At 36.8% G+C, this 20,971-nt stretch overlaps 1 protein-coding gene across 8 annotated transcripts in view; it reads right to left on the bottom strand.

Annotated features, from left to right (window-relative positions):
- The window catches only part of SMG7 (SMG7 nonsense mediated mRNA decay factor), a 95,956-nt gene that overhangs the window by 35,424 nt on the left and 39,561 nt on the right, over nt 1-20,971 (bottom strand). For 7 of the 8 annotated variants that reach the window (XM_044001337.1, XM_044001336.1, XM_044001338.1 and 4 more), the window contains 3 exons: nt 11,325-11,356; nt 5,558-5,675; nt 4,015-4,147 (listed from right to left, as the gene is read on the bottom strand). In XM_044001337.1, coding sequence (XP_043857272.1) covers nt 4,015-4,147; nt 5,558-5,675; nt 11,325-11,356 — 283 coding nt within the window. The remainder of the gene's footprint in view (nt 1-4,014; nt 4,148-5,557; nt 5,676-11,324; nt 11,357-20,971) is intronic. The other variant, XM_044001342.1, reaches the window with a different exon arrangement.

The following is a 20,971-nucleotide window of genomic DNA, read 5'->3' as shown; positions in this document are numbered from 1 at the left end:
CTAAAATTATAGGTAGTATCTATCTAAAACCATTAGCAAACATTTTCTGTATGAGCTAGAAGCCTTCCCAATAAGAAGTGGGGTGAAACAAGTATGCCCATAATCACCAATACTGTACTAGAAATGCTAGCTATGGCAATAAGAAAAAGAAATTGAAGGAATTAGAATTAGACAAAGAGGAAACAAACCTATCACTTTTTACAGATGATATGATAGTATGCTTAAAGAATCAACTAAAAAACTAGTTGAAATAGTTAACAAACTTAAGTACTTATTTTGCGCAGTATGGAATAAGCTAGAGAAATGGCTTCAAAGCCAGGAAGACCAGAATGTTAAGTGTTATCTCTGACACACATTGGCTACAGAACTCTGGGCAAGTTATTTAGCCTCTCACTGCTCTGGACAAGTCTCCAAGACTTAAGTTGCAGAGAAGATGCTGATCTGTATTCATAGAGAGAATATCCTAACACAGTTCATTATGCTAATGAAAAATTACAGATCCAGGCCCTTTATCCCTATATTCACAGAAGACACAAATGTTCAACAAAACATATGGGTAGAGGTAATATGACACAAATAAGTGCAAAGTGTTATACAAAGTCTGAGGAAGAAAAGATCAATCCAGAAATAAGGAGAGGAAGGAAATCAACCATGGCTTCATGAAGAAAGTCAAAAGCACAGAGAGTTGTGAGGTGGCAAGCAGCCCAGTTTGGATCAACTGTAGAACAGGAGAAATGACATGGTATGAAATAAGCTTAGAAATGTTTTGAACAGTGTGCAATGTTTTGAAGAGAGAAGTGACACAATAAGAACTGGCGATGTGAAGATTAATTTGGCAGCAGGAAGAAAGGTGGACTAAAGAGAAGAGATTGGAGGAAAAATAAGTTAGGAAGAAAGTGAACTAATTCAAGTGGGGAGTAATATGGTTTTATGCTATGATGGTGGCAGTGGCCAAAAAAAAGGAGATTATGCAATAGAAGTGATATTGGGGATAAAGAATTGAAAGCATGTGGCAACTAATGACTAGTGGTGAGGGAAGAAAAAGAGCCAAAGATAGTAACTTAAGTTTCAAACCAAGGTGAGGGATGAATAGTGCTACCATTAAAACTAATAGTGAGGGGCAGCTAGGTGGTGAGGTGTATAAAGCACCAGCCCTGGATTCAGGAGTTCAAGTCCGGCCTCAGACACTTGACACTTACTAGCTGTGTGACCCTGGGCAAGTCACTAAAGCCTCATTAACCGGCAAAAAACAACAACAACAAAAACCCCAACAAACAACCCCCCCCCCCAAAAAAAAAAACCCTAATAGTCAAATCACAAAGGAACAGGTTGGAGAGTAAAATACACTTAAGTTTGGACACAGTGAGTTTGAGGCACCAATGAAAGCAACATCATCACAGATCTAAATCCTGCTTGTATAAAAATTTGTAGTCTTACACTTCAGCAACTATATACTTCAAGGCTAGCGGAATGAAATGGTCCAAATATTCTGGAAAGTAATTTGAAATTATGTTAAACCAGTGTTTAATGTCCATAGCTTTTGCTCCAAAGTTCTCACTGTTAAGCCTATAACCCAAAGAGGTTAAAGTCAGAAATAAGGTCCCATGGATAACCAAAATGTTCATGTTTGTGGTAAGTACATTTCCTTTGGTTGGGGATTGGTTAAAACAACCTGTGGTGCATGATGGAATAATACTGTCCAATAAGAAATGTTTGTTTGTTTTTTATTTTGTGGGACAATGAGAGTTAAGTGACTTGCCCAGGGTCACAGAGCTAGTGTCAAGTGTCTAAGGCAGGATTTGAACTCAGGTCCTCCTGAATCCAGGGCCAGTGCTTTATTCACTGCACCACCTAGCTGCCCCCAGAAATGTTTAATAGGAAGAATACAGAAAAGTATGGGAAGATGTATGTGAACTAATGCAAGGTCCAGAGTAAGCAGAACCAGGAAGATCAATATGCATATTATTAATATAAACAATGTCATCAGAAAAAAAAAATAAACATTGGCTCCTATGTAATTAGAATGAGCAAGCTTGACCCAAAGAAATGAGAAAATGAGCAGGATGGGTCAAAGCTTCTTAAACTGAATGTGGAGGTCATGAAAAATTTGGCAATAGTAAAAGGTTATACACACCTATTTTATATACCTATATGCCTGGGGCTGTGCAAAAATCTCTCAGGCGAAAAGGGGTTGTAAGTGGAAAAGTTTAAGAAGCCCCAGGATAGGTGACTGTGCATGGAGCATGGCATACTGTGTTGACATGCTAGCTGGTTTTGCTGAACTGCTTTTTCTCTTCTTTCTTTTTTATTGTTTGCTGCAAAAGACAACTGGCTCTAAGGAACTGAGGGGGTTACAAGATTTACCTTAGAAATGAAAGTGATTGGGGGGCATGGTGCTGGAGACACACCAAAAGATATCAGTTCTTTATATGCCTGGCTAAATATGAGGCTGTAAATATGAGGCTGTGGAAAAAATAATATTGGGTAGAACTACATTCTTAAAACTGAAAAGCCCACATGGTTAAAGGACTAGGTAATTATAGGTTAATACCTCTCCTCTTCAGAGTTTGACAATAAATTTTAAGTTATAACTGAGAATCAGATCTACCAGGTGTTAGCAACAATGCTAACAAAAACTGTCCATTTATCCTTAAGTGGAAAGACTTACTAAATTGATGCCAAGTTATCTTCCAGGATTTGACACTAACTCCCCTCCCCCAACAATCTCCAATTTAAAACAAGTATAGGAATAAAAAGGGGCTATATCAGGAGCACAGGGAAACATCATTAAAGAGCTCTTTCAGTACAAGAATTTTACACCCTTTATTTTGTGCCCACAGCTACATGTCTATATATGCAAAAAGATATTAAATCATAGGAGATACTATACAAGAGAAAAGTATTCTAAAGGATTCTTCTGATGATTTTAAAATTCCAGTCAAAAGTAAAAGGGAATTTTAAGCATGATTATAAAAACTCTTGCTCTCCCAAAGAGACTTACTATAGAATTACTGAAACTAAGGAAAAGTGAAGAACTAAAGACAATATATAATAATAAAATATATAGAATTGTAAATACTATGCAGAATAGGGAAAATGCTTCCAATTCTAGGTAGAATGGAAGGAGAGCTACAATGAACTCATTATGTGACTTCAGGCAAGTTAGTTTACCTTCCTGGGAATGTCTCTATGTCAAATAAGAGGCTGGACAAGTCACTAAGATATCTTCCAGTTCTAGGAACCATATAGGTTCCTAAAACACTTCAAAGTTGTAAAAATGAATTTCACTGAAGAAATTCTATGAGAATTCACATACTGCTCCAAGTTTCACTATTTATCTTCTACTATCATATGGCTCTACTCTCAGACCACACAAAATCAAGCCCACAATTTCACATTTACCATACTATCATCTAAAGGGGTGTGTGTGTGTGTGTGTGTGTGTATGAGAAAACAGAACTAGCTAAACAATTTTCCTTAGTCAATACTCATTAGTTCTTTGCTACTAAAATAGCTACCTTACTATCCTGTCAGTGTAGTCCCACACCTTTTAAAAAGAATATATTTATGCAAATATCTACATAACATACACAGGCACATCTATTATTAAAAAGTCTATGCTTGGGGCAGCTAGGTGGCGCAGTGGATAGAGCACCGGCCCTGGATTCAAGAGGACCTGAGTTCAAATCTGGCCTCAGACACTTGACACTTACTAGCTGTGTGACCGTGGGCAAGTCACTTAACCCCAATTGCCTCACCAAAAAAAAAAAAGTTATGTAAAAAGTCTATGCTTATATTTATGATATTAAAAAACTCTTTGGTGCTTCATGTGACAGACTCCAGGATATCCTCATCTATACACTGGGTGCTCCATGTTTTTCTCAAGGGTTAACTTTATAACTCCTGCTAACTACAGTGGGGAGGGGCACAGAAAGCATAGTAGAATAAAAACCTTTAAAGTATTTTCTTTAGTAACTCCATAATCAAATCTGAAGGCTGCAAGGTAGAACTCACCTGAGTATAGAAGCCACTAGCTGCCTCTAAAAACAGAGAAAGGTTTGCTTGAACTTCACTCCGATTAGGGTTTGCTCGATTCTTTGCCTGGCCCTGTAGTGTTGTGATCTGATTCTTAAAGGCATGATTCCAGCTGAAAACAAAACGTAATTCTATTTGCTATAGCAGTGACTCACTGGGCAGACACTGGTCCCCCTGAGAACAAGAAAGAACTATTTGTTATAATTATTAACATTCCGAACAGCGAAATTATACTAAAATTGTTCGTTTGTTAAATGACTATTCCTCTCTGATCTAGTACTGAAATTGCTATGGAATCTGAACAATACTAGTTAACACCTACAAAATATTTGAACAGATTGTGGCATCAATTACTCATTTTCTATGGACACCACAACCATTAATTGTTGGGGCATCTGTCCAAGGATATTCTTATAAAAGCTTGTTCTCAGGGCTACAAAGCCTCAATGTTTTCCCCACAACATCAAAATTTAGGTCAAAGACTTATATTTCTGATCACTGAAATTGACAATATGAGCTATTAAAACCACAAAGTGATTATTGCATTATTTTAGTTATACCAAGAATCAAATTATATCTCCAATATGCACAGTAATGTATAATATATCACCTTCATTTTAACAGGGAAAGCCTATTAAAAAGTTGAAAAAGCAAAGAAAAACTGGAAAAAAAGAATGGCCCAAATAAAAAACCCAACAGCCAAGTCAGGTTAAAAGTCTACCTAAGGGGCGGCTAGGTGGCGCAGTGGATAAAGCACCGGCCCTGGATTCAGGAGTACCTGAGTTCAAATCCGGCCTCAGACACTTGACACTTACTAGCTGTGTGACCCTGGGCAAGTCACTTAACCCCCATTGCCCCGCAAAAAAAAAAAAAAAAAAAAAAAAGTCTACCTAAGCAAGCCAAGATCTATAAAACAAGCCATGTGCTCAAGCTCTAAGTTTTCAAAAGCAGAAAACTCACTACTCTGAAGAATAACTGCACTCCCTAATCATGTATGATAGAGGTCTTTAACCTTGACCAATGATTACTGATGATGATACTATGGAGTTTTACTTAAAGAGAATTAGAATTACTAAAGATAGATTCTGCTAAATTGTTCAAAGAGCATCTTTCATTCACTCTTATTGCCCTCCTCCTAATCAATCTTAATTTGTATGTCATGCTGAGCAATATGTGTAGCATACAAAACTGTGCATAGTTATTTATAGCTCAATTACTTCGCCTCCTATTTATTCCTAATGCTAAAAGTATATGTCTTAATAAATTTGTCCTATATGCTCAATAGGACTGCCTGAAATAGCCTGCTACTAAGATTTTTTTGGTGGCTCATTTCCTAAAACTCCTTATTCTATCTTTGAATTCTATTTTTACATTATGAAAATATGGCCAAAGATTTTTGTTTGAAGAATAAAACAATCAGCTTTCTAATGCAGGTTTATTTTGATAGTGGTTAAGAACATTTTTTCTTAAAGTACTGAAGATGATTTTTCTATATAACTATACCCCAAATTTGAATACTTACAGATCCTGCTCCACTTTCTTGTCTAAAGCATACTCCAGATCAGTAACTAGCATTTTCTGGTACAGGTCCTGCAGAGCCTGCCTAGATGTCCAGACCTCAGCTGGACCCAGCTTGGAATCTGAGTAACAAAAATAAAAACAAAATCAGGTTGTTTAACTCAGTGTACCATATATCAATCATTTCATTCTCTTTCCCTTAGCAAGGAAAACTACCATATAAAAGACACTATCCCAATAGAGCAGGGATTTTAAACCTGACATTTGTGAAGTGGTTTTTAAAAATTTCTGATAACTAGATTACAATATTTTTTAAATTGGGGTGCAGGGGTGGTGATAATCCCATGAATTCGATTTTATGTGTTTAAGACCATTATTCTAAGGAGTCTAGAAGCTTTGCCAGAAAGCCCAAAAGATCCATGATACAAAAAAGGTTAGGAATCTCTGTAAAAGATGCTCTTGTACTACCAAATTTCTAATAACCTTAATCTAAACAATTAAGGATAAGAAACAGCTCATGGATAAGGTTGACTTTTATGGTTCTTTAGTTCTTTGACTTGGTAGGTACAAATAGTATAACCTAAACTGCTGATCAGATGACCTTCCATATAAAAGGCAAGGGAAGCTGTATATACCAAAACGGAAGCTAAGTGCCACTTTAGCTTACTGCTTCAATGAATCATATGGCTATGGAAGAGAGGGGGGAAGGGAGTGACAAACAAGATGAAGAAGTGGTCACTTTCTCTGATTCTCACAAAGTCTCAAACCTCTACAAAATAGGAATAAGAGGCCTTTATTTGCTATAGTTCTAGAAATGCTAGTAATAAGACATGAAAAAGAAATTAAAGGAGCAAGGATCAGTAAAGAGGAGATAAAACTATACCTCTTTGCTAATGACATGATGGTTTACTTAAATTTTTCAGAGTTAGGAAAGATACTAATTAAGACTAACAGCTTCAGCAAAGTTGCAGATTACAAAATAAACCCTCAGAAAATCAACAAATATTATATATAATAACAAAATCCAAAAGGAAGTTACAGAAAGGGAAATCTTAATCCATGAATACAAAATTTGTAAAAATTTGGGGATCGAATTGCCAAAGTGCATAAAACACTTGTATAGATTCAATTATAAAATGCTCCTTAAAAAACAAAAAACAAAACACATACACACATACACACCCTCTAAAGGAATAGTAAATAGCTAGAGGAATTTCTAGTGCTCATGTTAAGATTTTGTTAGATGGCTATGCCAATCTAACAAAAACTGTAATAATACTAAAATTAATTTATCCTATACCAATCAAGTTATCAAAGGTACCCTCCTTTACAGAACTTGATAAAATGCTTAACATTTCATTTGGGAGGAACAAAAGACCTCTGATACAAAGGGGAATAATGAAATGTTACGGTAGGATTAGATTAAAGGGTGATAACTTCCAGACCTCAGAAGCAGTCATCAAAACTATTTGCCACTGGTTTAAAAAGAGAGGTAGATCAATGAAACATTAGAAAAAAGAAAATCAAAAACAAGACTTTTCCATCAAACCACCAGAAATCTCATACTACAAGATCACATCAGCTTTGGTACTTAGATCTCATCTTTACCCTCTGCCCCATCTCTCTACTGAGAAGACTAAGTGAGACCTCCTCCCAAAACTTCCATTTAAGGAAGGAGACCAGGCCAGGCCCAGAAACACTCTTTTGGAATTCTGCATAGGGAAACTTCCCTTCCACCCCACCCCAAACTTCTTTTTGTGTGTTGAATTCCCCCTTATGACTAGATGGTAAGCTCTCTGAGGGCCTATTTGTATCCAACACTTACAGTAGTGTCAGATATATAGTAGGTTTTTAATAAATATTTACTGGATGACAATGGAACTCAATAACCCAGTGTTGGATAAACTAGGAAAGAATTTTCCATTTGACAAAAATTACTGGGAAAACTGGAAAGCACAATGGTAGAAATTAGGTTTAGATCAGCACTCTGTACCATATTCCACCATATTAAAGATCATAACACTAAAAATTAGAATAGGAGATGTTATGTCTCTCACAGCTACAGGTAAAGAGATATATTCTTAACCAAAGGACAGGAGCAATTACAAAAAAATTAAAGAGGTAACTGATTACATGAAACAAAAAAACTTCTGCACAAATATAATTAATATATCTAGGACAAAGTCAAATGGGGGGGAAAGTATTTATCAAATTTCTCTGATACAGTTAGTATCCAAGACATATAAAACACTACCATACGTGTTGTGTATATACACAGGCACGTATTCGCACAAACACCCACATACCCACACCCACAGCTACTCCCCAATAGATAAGTTGTCAAAGAACTGCTAACTATTAACATCCACAAGAAAGAATGCTGGCAAGTCACTAATAAAAGAAACGCACATCAAAATAATCCTGAGGTTTTACCCCATACCATGTAAAGCCTGACAAAGATGACAAAAGATGTGAATAGTAGTTGTTAACAAGACTATGGGAAGATGGGCACACTGGTACACTATTGGAGCTTTAAATCAATACAACTATGCTGGAAAGCAATTTGGAATTATATAAATAAAGTGACTATACAACCATACCTCTGACCCAATAATGAATATTATAATAATGAAGTTATCATGTATATTAACATATTTACAGCAATACCTTTTTTGCAACTGTTTTTCCCTATTAGTCATTTTGTATAAGAAAACTCATATAAAAGAAAATAAAGTGAAAAGTAGCATATTTCAATTTGTATTCAATCAACATCACCTCTCTTTGGAAGTGGATAGTATGATTCATCGTTAAACCTCTGGAACTGTCTTGGATCACTGTATTGCTAATAGCTAAGTCATTCACAGTTCTTCATCAAACAACATTGCTTTTACTGTGTACAACGTTCTCTTGGTTCTATTCACTTCACTATACATCAATTCATGTAAGTATTTCCATGTTTTTCTGAAAGCATCCAGCCAACCATTTCTTAAAGTACAATAGTATTCCATTACATTCACATACTACAACTTGTTTGCCATTCCCCAACTGATGGGCATCCTTTTGATTTCCAATTCTTTGCCACCACAAAAAAGAATTGCTATAATTATTTTTGTACAAATAGGTCCTTTCCCTCTTTTTTGGCTGTCTTTGGGATATAAATCTAGCAGTGGTATTAGTGATGCTTTTTTCTGACAGCAAAGAATTAGAAATAAAGTAGACACCCACTAAACGGAGAATAGCTAAAAAATCATGGTGCCTGAATTTAATAAAATATTTGCCATGCTGTAAGAAATATAGAAAGATAGATATGAATTGCTGAAGAGAAAAGTAAGCAGAACCAAGAAAATATACACTATGAGTAAAACTATGTAATTGGAAAGAGCCAAAACACATACTCACATGAGTGCTAAATGACTGTTATAAAATGGCTCCAAAGAGCTATAAAGACACACTCTATCCCACCCTACTTCTTTACAGAAGTGAGAGGTCCATGAGTGTAGCATATCACACATATTTTAAGACTTTTTTGGTGTACTGATCAGTTTTCCTTTTTTTGCCTTTAAATCTTATTTATTATATAGGACGGCTCTCTGGGAATGGGAGAGGAGAAAGATTAGTGGGGGAAAATTTGGTAAAGTAAAAAGAACAAACTATAGTTAGCATTGCAAAGTGTTTCAAGTATATATTAAAATTATACATGATTCCCTGAAAGATTTAACAGAGCTCAGTCCAAACAGGGCATGATATAGGAGAAACATTTGCTCGCCAAAGGTTACTGTATGGAGGATATATTGCCCCTGAGTTCAAACTAAAGAGGGATTCCCTACAGACAGTAAAGTCCTCTAGGTGCCCTGTTTGTGGCTGATTGCATCAAAGCCCAAACACTGCAAAGCCTGTTAAATGAAATCTAGAAGAGTTCAGCGTTAATCGTCCAACAGGAAAAAGTAAGTGGCAGAAGAATGCTCACTGTGCAGCTAGACTGACAATCTAGGCCAGTCCATATAGTGGCAGTCCTTCAGTACAAACATCTTGAATGGACAAATAACTGGGCCCAGAATTAAAGAGGTATATAGGTCAGGCTGTATTGACTTTGGAGGCAGGCAGAGTTCTTTTAATGACCTCAAACTTGTCCCTGAAGGAAAGGCTCATCTTTTTTTTATCATCACCATTCTTCCAGTGACACTATATAACTGAATGTCACCTAATATCAGTCTCGGAAGAATTAAAGTTTTGTGAGTCACTTCAAAGGCAATACAAAGACACAAAGAAGATGCTCAGAGAAATGTCTGACCAGAAAAAGAAGACAAGCTGGTCATATAGCTGCCAAATTGATACTTTGAAAACACAGATCTGACCATAGAAGTCTCTACACTTGATGAATGGGTTTCCTAGTGCCTTAGGAACCACACACACACACACCCCCAAATCCTCAGCTTGGCATTTAAGGGTTTGGTTCTCCATCTACTGCTTTTGCTCTAGTTTTTGCCTTATTTCTTATCACTCCTCTCTGTTCAAGTCAAAAGCTACCTCATGTATACAAACATCTAATTGGTACCTTTGTCTCTGCACAGTCACTGGTATATTTCTGTGCCTTTGCAAGGTGGAACTCCACAATCTAGAACACACTGACTCCTTGCCCCCCACCTCTTGGGATCCCAGTCTCCTTCAAGATACATCTGAAGCATTGCCTCAGAAAGAAGGCTCTTTAGGATGCTAACCGGTTGTTAAACTTGTTTCTCTCCCTCCCATTCTCTCAATTACTCCATATAATTTTTATATACTTTCTATTTCTTTATACAGATGTTATGTTTTCCCAATTAAAGGTAAGTTCTTTGTAGACAAATACTGTTTGGATTTTTGTATCCACAGCACAAAGCCCTGCACAGAGTGGCCAATTAATAATGAGGAACAGTGCATGGACAGCCTAGGTAAAGACTAGAAGAAAGCCCCCAGAATGCCGAGTGAATCTTGTTGGAGGAAATGGACAAGAAAGCTTAGACCTGGATGGGCTGTGATTGTCAAACAGATGAAAGCATAAACCTACTCAGCTACATTGGACAGTATGTGCCTACATTTTTCAATGTACTGGCTTTGCCCTGCAATAAATATTACAAATGGTCAAAATCTTGTTAGCAATGGAAAATATCATGAAGCCATAATCATTATCACAGTAAACTTTTAACTTTCTGCTTGAATGACATCAAGTCCTTCAAAAACTGAGGAAAAAACATCTTACCGGTCTATTTCCTTTATGATGGAGATTTTACACTTTTTCATGGATGTGACTGATGCTAACATGGACTTCTCCAAAAGTTGGCAGTAAAATTTATTTTTCTATTTTTTCCCAGGTATTTAAAATACTTCATAGACCACTACTGCTACACTTTTTCTGACAGTAATGAAATGCAGCCCCATCCACTCCGCCGCGCCGCCCCCCCCCCCCCCCCCCCCGCCAATAACTATTTAATAAACTTCAGTTATCATTTAGGGAAGTCTGAAAGACATGACAGAGAGAAGGTACTTCCCTTACTTCTCATTAAAATTGTCTTTCTTTAAGATGGGTAATTAGCAAAATAACCACTTTGACATCAATAGGCTTTACATAAGTCTTAAGTTGACATTTGAAGAAGGATCCAAATTAAAATGAAACTAAGCATTTAAAGAACAGTAAGCTATTTTGTACTCTTGTAAAAGACAAACATTTTTTAATATCAATAAGCAAAGAAAGGGGATAGTAGAGTTAAGCTATAAAATAAAGACATGCCAATTACCTGTCATGTCAGCCTTCAGGACTTCTGCCTGCCTGCAAGAGAGGAAAAAACATAAGTTAGAAAGAAGTCAAAATTGACCAACATAAATTAGAGAAAATTACATTAAACTAAATCACATAAGGAAGCTTCCCAAACAGTGGGGTATAAAACCTTTTCAGGAGGCATGTAAAACAATAAAAAAATTACTGGATAATTTTGAATATAATTCCTGCAAAAACATCTCCCCGTTCCACCTCCCCCCACACACATACTGAAAATAGAATTCAAAGCACCAAAATAAAGATTACTAATAGCATAAGGGAGCAAGCAACCTGTGAAAATAGGGCTAGCTCACTGCCTCTGCCAGTGCTACGGAAGCCTGCCTCCTCAGGTGCCACAGCTACCAAAAACCTTGAAAATAAAGTTCTCACCATCCAAGTCCTTTGCACAAATAGCTTAATAGCAGAAGCAAGGTTTTATCAATCAAAATATTGGTTAAATCTCTCCTTAATTATATTCTAACCAAACTGAACTACTAAGCATTTGGATTCCAAGCTTTACCACTAGCAGAATCTCTCTCTATGGATTTGTCTTCTACATTAGATTCTGAGCTCCTTGAAAAAAGGACTAACTTTTCTATTTGTATTCCAAACATTTAGCATAGTGCTTTGTACTTAGCAAACAATGCTTTTTTCATTCATTTATTTAAGGGGAATGTGCTAAGTGACATAGTGGATGGAGAGCTGGGTTTGGAGTCAAAACAGTAATACTGAGTTCAAATCTAGCCTCAGATACTTACTTATTACCTGTGTGAATGGGGGAAAATCACTTTGCCTCTGTTTGCCTCAGTTTTCTCAAGTGTAAAATGAGGATAATAAAGCACTTACCTTCCAAGGTAAGTGCTATTGTTACTGTGAGGATTAAATGAGATAATATTTGTAAATTTCTTAGCCCAGTATCTGGTATATAGTAGATACTATAGAAATGCTAGTTATTACCATTATCATCATCATTATTATTTCCCATCTTACAGGAAATGCAGCACAATGATGATTTCCTATGATACGTGTCACCATCAGTTAACCTAGGCTTACAAAACAGGTAAGGTATCTTGCTTTGTTTGATGAATTTCAACATGAAGTCTATTAATGCAAAGCGAAAAAAACTTAAAGTTCCTACTGTGTTTGCAGAATCTATGCTAGGAGTCGAGGATACAGGTACAAAGAATGAAACCGGGAAGACCATTACACACACACACACACACACACACACACACACACTTATAAATATGTGCAAAATAATTAAAATGAAATTTGGTTGGGCGGGCACTAGCAGAGTGGCTGGGAGGAAGGGGGACGGTGGGGGTGGCATCAGGAAAGGTTTCATGAAGAAAATGGTGCTTGAATCATATCTTAAAGGAAGAGATGGACACTCTAAAGCAAAGTTAAGGAGGGAGTACATTTCAGGCACAAAGAAAGCTTTTGCAAAGGTCCAGAGACAGAAGATGGAATGTCATGAAGCACCATAAATATTCATCCAGGCTAGAATGATAGGTTGCGTGTAGGATTCTAAAAGCTAAACAAGAATTTCTATTTTATGCTCAAGGCAAGAGGAAGCTCCTGGAGTAGACTGGCATGATCAGATCTTTGTTTAAGGAAGATGACTTTGGTGGGAGATGGGCTGGTAGGAGATGGGAGCTGATAAGAACCTGAAGGGTGGTAGAAATGTGTAAATAGAAATAAAGTGTCCAAAGGGAGAGATGTGAAGGTATGCCATGGGTCAAAAATCACAAAGGTGTTTTGATATTTAGTAACTTTTATTTTTGTTTTTAATTTACAATGATAGCATCATATATAGTACATATAGGAAATGAATTTACGTTATGTGTGGAAAAAAAATCAAATCTCATTAAATGGCAAAAAATAAAGAAAAAATAATTTTGAAAAAGTTATTAAAACTTGACTTTTGGGCCCACCCCATAGAAACAGCAATCCAACAACTGACTGGATAGGTTAATACTATAGTTATGCGCTTGAGACAATGAAAAGATGGTGGTGACTTTGATAGCAATTGGAAAGATCTGGAACAAAGCAAAGAGGAGCTTGGTTTTGGACATGATGAGTTTTGAGAAGTGTCCAAGATATTCAGTATGTGATGTTCAACAGGCCTAAAGCTCAAGGGAAAGAATGGAAATGGAGAACAGTTTGTAAGCTACAAGACACCCTGTCTATCTGGAAACACCCTGCACACACATGTCAGTGAAACCCAGAGAGGCTAATGAAGTTTCAAAAAGAAAACAAAGAGGGATAAAAGAGGAGCTAGGACAAAACTATGGGCAATACCAACAGTTTGGTGTGATAAATAGGATGAGAAATCAGTCAAACAGAAGGTGAACCTGGAGAGAGTAGTATTACACAGAGAAGGGAGTCATTGAGGGGAAAGGGGTACTTAACAGTATCCAAGGCTGCAGATAAGACAATTATTATAGTTATGTTATCTAAAGGACTTTCATCATTTAAGATTGCTTACAGAATTGCTCCATGAAAGAAGTCCCATCTCATAAGAGACACTGGTGCAACTGTTTCTATTGGTATAGTTAAAATCATGCTCACTGAAGCATGTGCAAAGTAGTTTCTCATGGTCCCACTTTGGGATAATATGGTGGGAGGGAAAACTGCCCAGAGGTCAAAAGAACTTTTTGATTAATCAATTGAAACACTAATAGCTTCCTCCTTGTATTGCTACTAGACAAAGTAAGAGACAACTAATCAAATACTAGGGGAAATGTGCTATACTTTGAAAACCTATTGACAGAAATGCCATTATTAAAGAAAAAATTTCAATGAAAATAGTATGTTGAAGAACTGTATTGGCAATCTGCACTAACAGCTCCAAAGTGCAGGTTTAAAAGTACTAGATAAAAGGTTGGTCCTTCATGCAATCTGAACACATTTCATGCTTCAGATAATAACTTGTATCAAGAGACATAAGAGAATGAAACATACTGTTATTTCACTTATGTTTTGGCTATCAATGAATCAAGAGTTCTTTGGTTTGTTAAAAGGATACAAATTTTATTACTGTTCTTTCTAAAGACAAAATAGCAATCTTAATAAGAGGTTGGGAAAAAATTCATTAAAAAAAATTACAGGTGGGGCAGCTAGGTGGTGCAGTGGATAAAGCACCGGCCCTGGATTCAGGAGTACCTGAGTTCAAATCCGGCCTCAGACACTTGACACTTACTAGCTGTGTGACCCTGGGCAAGTCACTTAACCCCCATTGCCCTGCAAAAAACAAAAAACAAACAAAAAAATTACAGGTAACAATATCAATGGGCAGGTGGGTGGCACTTTGGATAGAGTGCTGGGCCTGGAATCTGAACAAGACACTTACTAGCTGTGTGATCCTGGGAAAGTCACTTAACCCTGTTTGCCTCAGTTTCCTCATCTGTAAAACCACTCTAGTATCTTTCCCCAAAAAAGCCCAAATGGGGTCATAAAGAGTTGTACATGACTAAAACAACTAAAGAGTAGCAAAATCAATGAAAGCATATTCCGAGAATGAGCCCACCCATAACAATGACATTATTAAATTTAATAATTCTAAATTATAAATGTAAAAAATATGAAGGCTTTTATCAATAAGTCTCAGCCCATGTAACATTTTATTAAATTATTCAGATGTTATAAAATTCTAATTACATTTGAAAAAGAATATAAGGTAAAAAAAAAAAGCTTGTTTGCCCACATGTTTCATTGTATGTGTTGGGGGGAGGTTCCTGGAAAGGCTTTAAATCACCAAGAGGAAAATGACAAACATTGGAGTAACTGTGGGAAAACACGTATCCTTTATGCAACGTTGGTGGAGCTATGAATTCGTCCAGCCATTCCAGAAAGCAATTTAGAACTGTGCTCAAAAGTTACTAAACCATGTTAAAGCCTTTGAAACACAGAATAGGCCTACAGCCTAAAGGGAGGGAGTAGTGGTGGAGAAAAACAGTTACTGCAGGTTTTCTGAAGACAACAAAAGCTGGAAACTAAGGAAGATGATTATCAATTGGGGAATGACTAAACAAACTAAGATGGACATCATAATGAATGTAAAGGAATAAGAAATAAGAAATTATGAAAATCATTTCCTGAAATCATTTCCCACCCACCTCCCTCCTTGAACTTGACTTCCCCCATCACATTCCCAGGAAAACTCATCATGCTGCAGGACTGCAAGAGCAACCCTGTGATCCTCACATACTTCTTCTGTACCCTTTGCTCCTCTGACTGGAGCCAGGCTGGAGAGTAGAACTCTTCCCAAAGCCTCCATTTAAAGGGGACTCCCAGGCCCAAACAAAACTTTTCATTTCCCACCAGGCTCCTTCTTCCTCAGCTTCCCCTTCCTTTCCCAGCTTTTCCATTTCCATTAGAGCGTGTAAGCTCCTGGAAGGCAGGGATTCTTTCTTTTCTGATCTCTCTCTGGCTCTTACAAGCACCACATTTGGCACATAGCAGGTACTTAAGGAATGTTTACTGACTGACAATTTTGTTTTTCTTTTTAAAAAATTCTTCATTTGAAGAAAGGAATGGGGAGAAGTAATAAATGCTTATTAAAAAAAATTAAGTTGGGACGGGTGTCACCACATCATTTGGAAATTTCTTGACATAAAGTATATAGTGTTAGTTATGGATTTTAATCCATGAAATATTGGCTTAAGTTTAGGAATTAAGGTAGAAATTCAAACAACTGTGGCTAATGTCAAAATATTTCATGACAACAGTTTTCAGAGATGAAAATAACACAGAATAGAGAACATATCACTTGGTTTTGGAACTTTTTAAAAAACGAAGCCTTTCCTGATCTTATTAGTTGGAAACAATCTTTCCCTCATTAACAGGGGCCCTTTACTTCATCACTGGTCATTAATTAATATATTGTTAATGGAGCTATGAATGGTACTACCATTTTAAAAAGTAATGGGGGGGGGCGGCTAGGTGGCATAGTGGATAAAGCACTGGCCTTGGATTCAGGAGGACCTGAGTTCAAATCCAGCCTCAGACACTTGACACTTACTAGCTGTGTGACCCTGGGCAAGTCATTTAACCCTCATTGCCCTGCAAAAACCAAAACCAAAACAAAAAGAAGGTAATTGGAATGATGCAGAGAGAGCAATTAAAACATCCATACTCTTTGATATAGATTTTACTGCTAAATATATACTCTCCCAAGGAGTGCAATGACAAAGAAAAGGTTCCATACAAATTATACATAGCAGCACTTTTTGTTGTAGCAAGGAATGAGAAACAAAGCAGAAGTCCATCAATTACATAACAGCTAAGAAAATTATGTTATATGAATGTAATAAAATATTCCTTTGTTGTAAGAAATCAACAAATATGATCAATTCAGAGAGTGGAAAAACTGACGTGAACTGATGCAAAGTGAAATAAGAGCCAGGAAAACAATGACTACCATAATGTACATGTAAAAGAACAGAAAGAATAAAACAATTAAAAATGAATGTTGCTTTATACAAATGAAACCAATGCTGCTAAAACTAAAGAAAAGCAAACGGGGAAAAATATCTTTGCAGCATGTTTCTCTGATATAAAGGTCCCATTTCTTTTTTTCTTTTCTTTTCTTTTTTTTTTAGTGAGGCAATTGGGGTTAAGTGACTTGCCCAGGGTCACACAGCTAGTAAGTGTTAAGTGTCTGAGGCCGGATTTGAACTCAGGTCCTCCTGACTCCAGGGCCAGTGCTTTATCCACTGTAAAGGTCCCATTTCTAAGACACATAGAGAAATAATTCAACTAGAAGAGTCATTTCCCAATTGATATAGTCAAAAGATACGAATACACAATTTTCAGAGGAAAAAAAATCCAAGTTGTCAAAAACCATATTTTAAAATGATTTAAATCACTAATAACTAGAGGAAGCTAAATGGTACAATAAGTATATAGAGTACTGGGCCTGGAGTCAGGAGTTCAAATGCAATCTCAGACACTAACAAGCTATGATTGTGGGCAAACACTAAGTTTTGTCTGCTTCAGTTTCAATTGTAAAATGGGTATAATAGCATCCATCACCCAAAGTTGCAGTGAGAATCAAATAAAATAATATTTGTAAAACATTTAGTGGGGCAGCTGGAGGCACAGTGGATAGAATGGATTCCTCTTTCTGGGTTCAAATTTGGCCTCAGACACATTTAATTCCTTCAGTAATGTCCCAATGCAGGAGGAACTGAGAAGGAACTTGAGAATAGTCTACCCATCACCCGCCTTCATGACATCTAGCACCTACGCAAATACACAAATTCACTTACCTATTCCCAGGGCAGGTAAGGGATAGAGTGAATAGAGTGCTAGGCCTGGAGTCAGGAAGACCTCAAATCCAGCCTCAGACACTTACTAGCTGTGTGACCCTGGACAAGTTACTTATGCCTATTTGCCTCAGTTCCTCATCTGTAAAATGAGCTGAGAAGGAATGGCAAACCACTTCGGTATCTTTGCCAAGAGTCAGACATAACTAAAAGCACACTTAATACAGAGCTTAGTGCATAGTGGAAAGTTAATAAATGCTTGATCCTTTCCCTAATTAGAAAAATACAAATTTTAATAACTCTGAAGTCCTACCTCATACCTGTGGGCTGGCAAAGCTGACCCCAAAAAGGAAATTAAATGCTGGAGGAGCTGTGAGAAAACAGGTTGCACTGTTTGTATACCTCTGAAATGACCCACCAATTGTGGAAAGTAATTTGGGACTATCTCCAAAATGCTCTTAAACTCAGCATATCTTTTAACCCAATGACCAACAGGTCTATCCCAAAGAGGTTAAAGAAAAATGAAAAGAATTCGTGTGTACAAAAATATTTATATCAGCTCTTTTGTTGTGGTAAAGAATTAGAAACAGGGGGCACATCAAATCGGCAATGGCTGAATAAGATATGGTACATGAATGTGATGGAACATCACTGCTCTATAAATGATGAAAGGAACAACCTGGGAATTAATGCAAATTAAAGTGAGCAGAACCAAGAGAACATTTTGTTCATTAACGATACTGTAAAGACAAACAACTTTGAAAGACTTAGGAACCATGATCAACAAAATGACCAACACAATACCCGCTTCCTGAGAGACATATGAAGAAATGTAGGTGACGTAAAAAGATATTTTTAAAAATCTATTAAAAATTAAATGGAAAAATTGAAATTAAATGACCATTAAGGTTTCATTCTGAGTTGTGATTTTTGTCTAAATTTGATATAGAAGCTCTGATGGGTTTGGAACTATGCCCAAAGGGCTATGGGACTGTTCATACCCTTTGACCCAGTAGTACCACTGCTAGGTCTGTATCCCAAAGAGACCACAGAAAAGGGAAAAGGACCCACATGTACAAAAATATTTATAGCGGCTCTCTTTGTGGTGGCAAAAAATTGGAAATCAAGGGAATGCCCATCAATAGGGGAATGGCTAAACAAGTTGTAGTATATGAATGTAATGGAATACTATTGTGCTGTAAGAAAGGATGAGCAGGAGGACTTCAGAGAAAACCGGAAGGACTTACATGAATTGATGCTGAGAGGAGCAGAACCAGAAGAACATTGTACACAGTAACAGCAACATTGTGTGATGAACAATGGGGAAAGACTTGGCTCTTCTTAGCAGTGCAATGACTCAAAACAGTTTCAAAGAACTCATGATAGAAAATGTTCTCAACATTCAGAAAAAAAGAACTGTGGATTATGAATGCAGATTGAACCATACTGTTTCTACTTTTGGACTTTCAAACGAAAAATTAAGGTACAACATCTGGGTTCAATTTTGTGTTTTCTAAGTTAATCATTCTTTATAATAAATAAAAATAGCTATTTATTCACAGGAAAACACTAAAAGTCACACATTAAGAAACATGCAAAAATATCATGTCTGATTAAATGTTCATTATCAAATATAAGAAACGGGGGCAGCTAGGTGGCACAGTAGATAAAGCATCATCCCTGGATTCAGGTGGACCTGAATTCAAAGCTGGCCTCAGAATCTTGACACTTACTAGCTGTGTGACCCTAAGCAAGTCAATTAACCCTCATTGTCCCACCCCCCCCAAATAAAATAAAATATAAGAAAATCTATTTGGTAGATAGAAGAACTCAAATAAGAGATTAGAGATTAATAGTATTTCTGTAAAAGTTTTTATTTTGCTACCTGAAACATTTCCTGAGGTTTGTTGCCTACATCCATAATTGAAGAAAATGTTAAATTTCTGTTAGAGGTTAGTAAAAATGAAGTATTTTTCCCCCATTCAAGTTCATGGATCCCTTGAAATCTATCTATAGACACTGTAGGAATCTATATGCCAGGTTAAGAACCCCTAACATAAGAGTGAATTTCTGATGGTAGCACTGGTTTAAGGTATACCTATATTTAGTAACAATGGCATGCGGGAACCTTTATATATTCCTTCTTTATCACAATAACAAGCGTCAAATTGACCAACAATGTAGGAAAGGATTCTTTCAGAACAATATGTTTTGCTGTAAGCACCTAGTAACCTGCAGCCAAATTGGCAATCGCCATATTGCTGCTTGGGAGTTGAGAACAGATACTATTTACACCCTTTCAATGAAACACTAGATGTAATTCTATAAAAACAGTCATCCCAAGGGGCAGCTAGATGGCGCAGTGGGTAGAGCACTGGCCCTGGATTCAGAAGTACCTGAGTTCAAATCCAGCCTCAGACACTTAACACTTACTAGCTGTGTGACCCTGGGCAAGTCACTTAACCCCAACTGCCTCACTAAAAAACAAAACAAAACAAAACAAACCAGTCATCCCAAAGAAGACTAGTGTTGCTACACGTAGCAAATAATGTGTGTGCATGCCAAGATATATCTCCTCCACAAAGTCCTAGGTGAGATGCCTTATTTTGCTGTAGAGCTGACAGAGTTCTCAAAGAACTATAACAGCAGAGCACCCAGAAACAGGCTAAGTCAGTTTTCTAAGAGCCCAGCTGCGTTTAGAGAGGCTCATCATCAGCAGATTGGCTTGGTGAATTTTTATTTTTGGCCATGGCAACCCATGAAGCAAAGCAGAATTGGTTATGTGCAGGATTTCCTTCTGTAGTAAAGGTGGCCAAGTATAGTAAGAGAGACAAAAGGTACTAAATCGCAGTTTGTAGATAGTTTATAAACATTTAACTTGACTATCTGTACTCTAAATGTGAGACCCTTATTCACTGAGTGGATATGCTGCTGGAGAAAAGGAATCCTATCAATATTGACATTTTTTCCATTAAGCAAAACTATAAAAGAAAAACAAAAGAATTTCACCTAAATGGAAGAATAAGTCACTAATACTTCCTTCACACAATCTGGTGATTTCAACAAAATGTTGAAAAATGTGAGGACAAGAACTATTTGGGAAATGGTTTGAGAAAAATGGATGAGAGGTCCAAGAATTCTCACATTCTTATACCACGAAGACTTTCTTTGAGAAAAGAATTGTTAAGCCTTGGACAAGATGATGAGTACTAAATAACATCGAAAAAAATAAAATAAATCCTCACTAATGGACAGGAAAAGACTTGTAATTGATGTGGGGACTTATCCCTGAACTGTCTATGTACATTTGGATCAATTAATTTTTATGGTAAAGATCATAATTAACAAAAAGCAAGAG

The sequence above is a fragment of the Dromiciops gliroides genome, chromosome 4 (genome assembly GCF_019393635.1).
Source record: "Dromiciops gliroides isolate mDroGli1 chromosome 4, mDroGli1.pri, whole genome shotgun sequence".
NCBI lineage: Eukaryota > Metazoa > Chordata > Mammalia > Microbiotheria > Microbiotheriidae > Dromiciops > Dromiciops gliroides.
This window is presented reverse-complemented; position numbering and strand designations above follow the sequence as displayed.